Source organism: Otolemur garnettii, unplaced genomic scaffold (genome assembly GCF_000181295.1).
Source record: "Otolemur garnettii isolate 467f Iridium unplaced genomic scaffold, OtoGar3 scaffold00038, whole genome shotgun sequence".
NCBI classification, from domain to species: Eukaryota; Metazoa; Chordata; class Mammalia; order Primates; family Galagidae; genus Otolemur; species Otolemur garnettii.
This window is the reverse complement of record NW_003852433.1, coordinates 8078196-8082361: the sequence shown is the minus strand read 5'-3', so window position 1 is coordinate 8082361 and position 4166 is coordinate 8078196. Positions and strand designations below refer to the sequence as shown.

Below are 4166 nucleotides of genomic sequence, written 5' to 3'. Positions count from 1 at the left end.
TTTTTTTTTTTTTTTTTTATTTTCTTTTGAGACAGTCTCAAGCTGATGCCTGGGTAGGGTGATGTGGCATCATAGCTCACAGCAACCTCTAACCCTGGCTCAAGTGATCCTCTTGCCTCAGTTTTTCTATTTTTAGTAGAGACGGGGGTCTCGTTCTTATTCAGGCTGGTCTCGAACTTGGGAGCTCAAGTAATCTACCTGCCTTGGCCTCCCAGAGTGCTAGGATTATGCAGCACCCCACCTGGCTTAGAAGTGGACATTTCTTAAGGGAGAATTAAATGACAAGTTGCAGTGCTTGGCATACATTTACTCAAATACTGATAGTTTTTTGTTTCCTTTGGCTAGCCTTGGTCATAATGTAAGATTTGACCTTGGACTGAAGTAACCATTTTGTATTTTATGTGTACTGTAGCCCAGTCTCAAATGATGGAGAACAGTTTTTCCTACCTCCTTGAACATTAGCCATGTTCTGGGGTCCCAGGGCTGAGGGAGGAAATCTGGCTTACTGCTGGCTGTGGCTAATGGAGTCACAGTCTGGGTTAATTTTCAGAGGAGGCTTACAGACAGTTTGGGCTTGGGAGCAGAAGAAACAGTCCATGGATTTAGATTTCTGCCTGCTAAGTCTTTGGATTCCTTTCAGAGCCAGGGCTCAGAGTTGAGGGGAAAGTCCTACTACAGTGCTTCACTAACCATGGCTGCTCAGTGGCTTACATTTGATTTCTAAGTGAAAAGATGAAGAATTTCTGCTGAGGGTTTGTTGGTGGATTCTGACAGTCTGCCTTTCTCCTGGCTTCTGCTCCCTGTCTTTCTGCCTATTTCTAGCTGCCAGTTTGTGGTATCTGAAGACCAAGACTACACAGCTCATTTTGCTGATCCTGATACTTTAGTCAACTGGGACTTTGTGGAGCAAGTGGTGAGTAGCTTAGTTAATCCTGTAAACTGTTAGCTGGGTGTTGTGGCGGGCGCCTATGGTCCCAGCTACTTGCCTCAGTCCCAGGCTGAGGCAAGAGAATCACTTAAGCCCAAGAGTTGGAGGTTGCTGTGAGCTGTGATATCATGGTACTCTACTGAGGGCATCATAGTAAGACTCTGTCTTTGAAAAAAAAACAAACAAACCTGTGAGCTGTTAATGGGAGAGAGGACTAAAGAAAGGAACTATGCTGCTGCAGCAGCTATTGGCTATATTTACTGCCTGGCCTTCCTGTGGACATTTTCCAAAGGTCAGTCCCTGGTTCTTCCTGGAGTCCATTTTGTGAGTCCATAATTGGCACTGGCCTGCTGGGATGGGATGTAGAAGGCTCTAATTTGAAATTGTATGAGCTGAGAAGTAGTAACCAGGAACACTGAGGTTACCCTTTTGACCCGGGGCATGCTCATTACATGGTCATTGCTTCGTTGGCAGCCATTTATATCAGTATTGGGCGGCACATGTGGCTTCAGTGGGTAGGGTGCTGGCCTCATATACCGAGGGTGGCAGGTTCGAACCCGGCCCTGGCCAAACTGCAACAAAAAATAGTCGGGTGTTGTGGTGGGTGCTTATAGTCCCAGCTACTCAGGAGACTGAGGCAGGAGAATTGCCTAAGCCCAGGATTTGGAGGTTGCTGTGAGCTGTGACGTGACAGTACTCTACCGAAGGCGATAAAGTAAGACTCTGTCTCTTAAAAAAAAAAAAAAATCAGTATCATATTAGACCTTGACACTGTGGCAGGTGAACGAGCCACACAGCTACACTTTCAAAGCCACTGCTGCACTGGTTTTCTACTGAAGTTAGAAACTCTAGGTAGCCTTTGCTGATTCTAACAGGGTATCTACTGTGGAGGAATTAACTTCCAAAATGACAGATACTTTTTTTTTTTCTCCCTTTTTTTTTTTTTTTTTTTTATTTTGGGACAGAGCCTCAAGCTGTCCCCCTGGGTAGAGTGCAGTGGCATCACAGCTCACAGGAACCTCCAACTCCTGGGCTCAAGTGAGTCTCCTGCCTCAGCCTCCCGAGTAGCTGGGACCACAGGTGCCCACCACAACGCCGGGCTATTTTTTTTGTTGCAGCCATCATTGTTGTTTGGCGGATTTTTCTCCTTTTTGATGAACAAGGACTTTGGCTTCAAAGCTTGTATTCCCATTACTATGAAAATTTGTAAATCACATAATAATAACGTAGAAGGCCTATAAAACTTACTTACAGATTGGGTAAAAAATAAAGATGAACATTATATGGAGTCTCATTAACTTCTGTGTTGAAATTATTGGCAGATTACTGTAGACTCTCTATGCCTTTATGTATGTGTACTTGTCAAGTCTTTTTGTAAGTGGGATTATATAGTGATTTGTCCTATTTTCCCTTTAAGTAGAACTTTCAGATTCCTGTTATCTTTAATTTAAACCATTATTGTGGTTTAAATGATTTGCTTGAAGAGCTATTATGTAACTGGCATTGTTAAATAGTTTCATGGAGATGGGTTGAGTAGGAATGTGGGATGAGGATGAGAGAGGAAAGGCTTGAACTTTGATAAACCCAAGTCAACTCTGAAAGCAGTGAAACATGTGGCATTTTGTTTCAGCGCATTTGTAGCCATGAAGTGCCATCTTGCCCAATATGCCTCTATCCACCTACTGCAGCCAAGATAACCCGTTGTGGACACATCTTCTGCTGGGCCTGCATCCTGCACTATCTTTCACTGAGTGAGAAGACCTGGAGTAAATGTCCCATCTGTTACAGTTCTGTGCATAAGAAGGATCTCAAGAGGTGAGATAGAGATATTTATAAGATTAGATCCTAATCTAACACTGCCCTATTACATCTAACGTCCATGTTACAGTGTTGTTGCCACAGAGTCACGTCAGTATGTTGTTGGTGATACCATTACAATGCAGCTGATGAAGAGGGAGAAAGGGGTGTTGGTGGCTTTGCCCAAATCCAAATGGATGAATGTAGACCATCCCATTCGTCTGGGAGGTGAGTTCTGCTAATTTATGAGATGCATAATCCTGGGTGCACCTTTTAAGGGTGTTTAATATATCCTTCTAGTGCCAGAAAGTTTGGGCAAGCCAGTTCACGCATGTCCACAATAGTCATAAGATTCTAGTAGGTTAGGGCAGAGTTTGCAGAGTGGATTAAGTCTTGGTTTCAGGTTTGGTTCATATGCATACACACATCTTAATTTTTTATTTCATAAGGCTTTATCAAGTAGTGTCTGGCACTGTGCCCAGTCACAGGGATTCCACAGTTAGTCAGTCTTGGTGCTTGCCATCAAAGACCTCAGTATGATATCAAAAAGACAGATCTGGACTAGTCCATGTGCAGAGATGTGTTGTTACTCTGTTGCCCTGGCTAGAGTGCTGTGGTGTCATCATAGCTCACAGCAACCACACACTCTTGGGCTCAAGTGATCTTGTTGCTTCAGCCTCCTGAGTAGCTGGGACAACAGGACTGTACCACCACACCTGGCTAGTTTTTCTATTTTGAGTAGTAGAGACAAGGTCTCTTTCTTGTTCAGGCTGATCTCAAACTCCTGAGCTCAAGCAGTCTACTTGCCTTAGCCTCCCAGAGTGTTAGGATTACAGGTGTTAAAAAAAAGAAGGCTGTATATGAAAGTTCCTATTTAGCCACACCATCACGGGCATTGAGCATTTTGTGATCTTGTTGGCTTTCTTGTAGATGAACAGCACAGCCAGTACTCCAAGTTATTGCTGGCCTCGAAGGAGCAGGTGCTGCACCGGGTAGTTCTGGAAGAGAAAGTAGCACTAGAACAACAGCTGGCAGAGGAGAAGCACACTCCCGAGTCCTGTTTTATTGAGGCAGCTATCCAGGAGCTCAAGGTGAGAGGATGTATTAGAAACCTAAAACTGGCTCGGCGCCTGTGGCTCAAGCGGCTAAGACGCCAGCCACATACACCTAAGGTGGCGGGTTCGAATCCCCGTCTCAAAAAAAAAAAGAAACCTAAACCTGTCAAGGGCTGAATGGATGGACAATGAGGGTAAGTTATTTCAAGCTCACATTTAAAATAATAAGCAGGCTTGGTGCCTGTAGCTCAGTGGTTAGGGTGCTGGCCACATACACTGAGGCTGGTGGGTTCAAACCCAGCCCAGGCCAGCTAAACAACAATGGCGACTACAACAACAAAATAGCCAGGCGTTATGGCGGGTGCCTGTAGTTCCAGCTACTTGGG

The 4166-nt window shown here is 44.6% G+C and overlaps 1 protein-coding gene across 1 annotated transcript in view; it reads left to right on the top strand.

Moving 5' to 3' along the window:
- RNF10 (ring finger protein 10) overlaps positions 1-4166 on the top strand; it is a 40360-nt gene that overhangs the window by 20262 nt on the left and 15932 nt on the right. Inside the window, exons 4-7 of the mRNA XM_023513239.1 lie at positions 823-913; positions 2559-2743; positions 2817-2953; positions 3656-3816. Of these exons, the coding sequence (XP_023369007.1) occupies positions 823-913; positions 2559-2743; positions 2817-2953; positions 3656-3816 (574 nt within the window). The remainder of the gene's footprint in view (positions 1-822; positions 914-2558; positions 2744-2816; positions 2954-3655; positions 3817-4166) is intronic.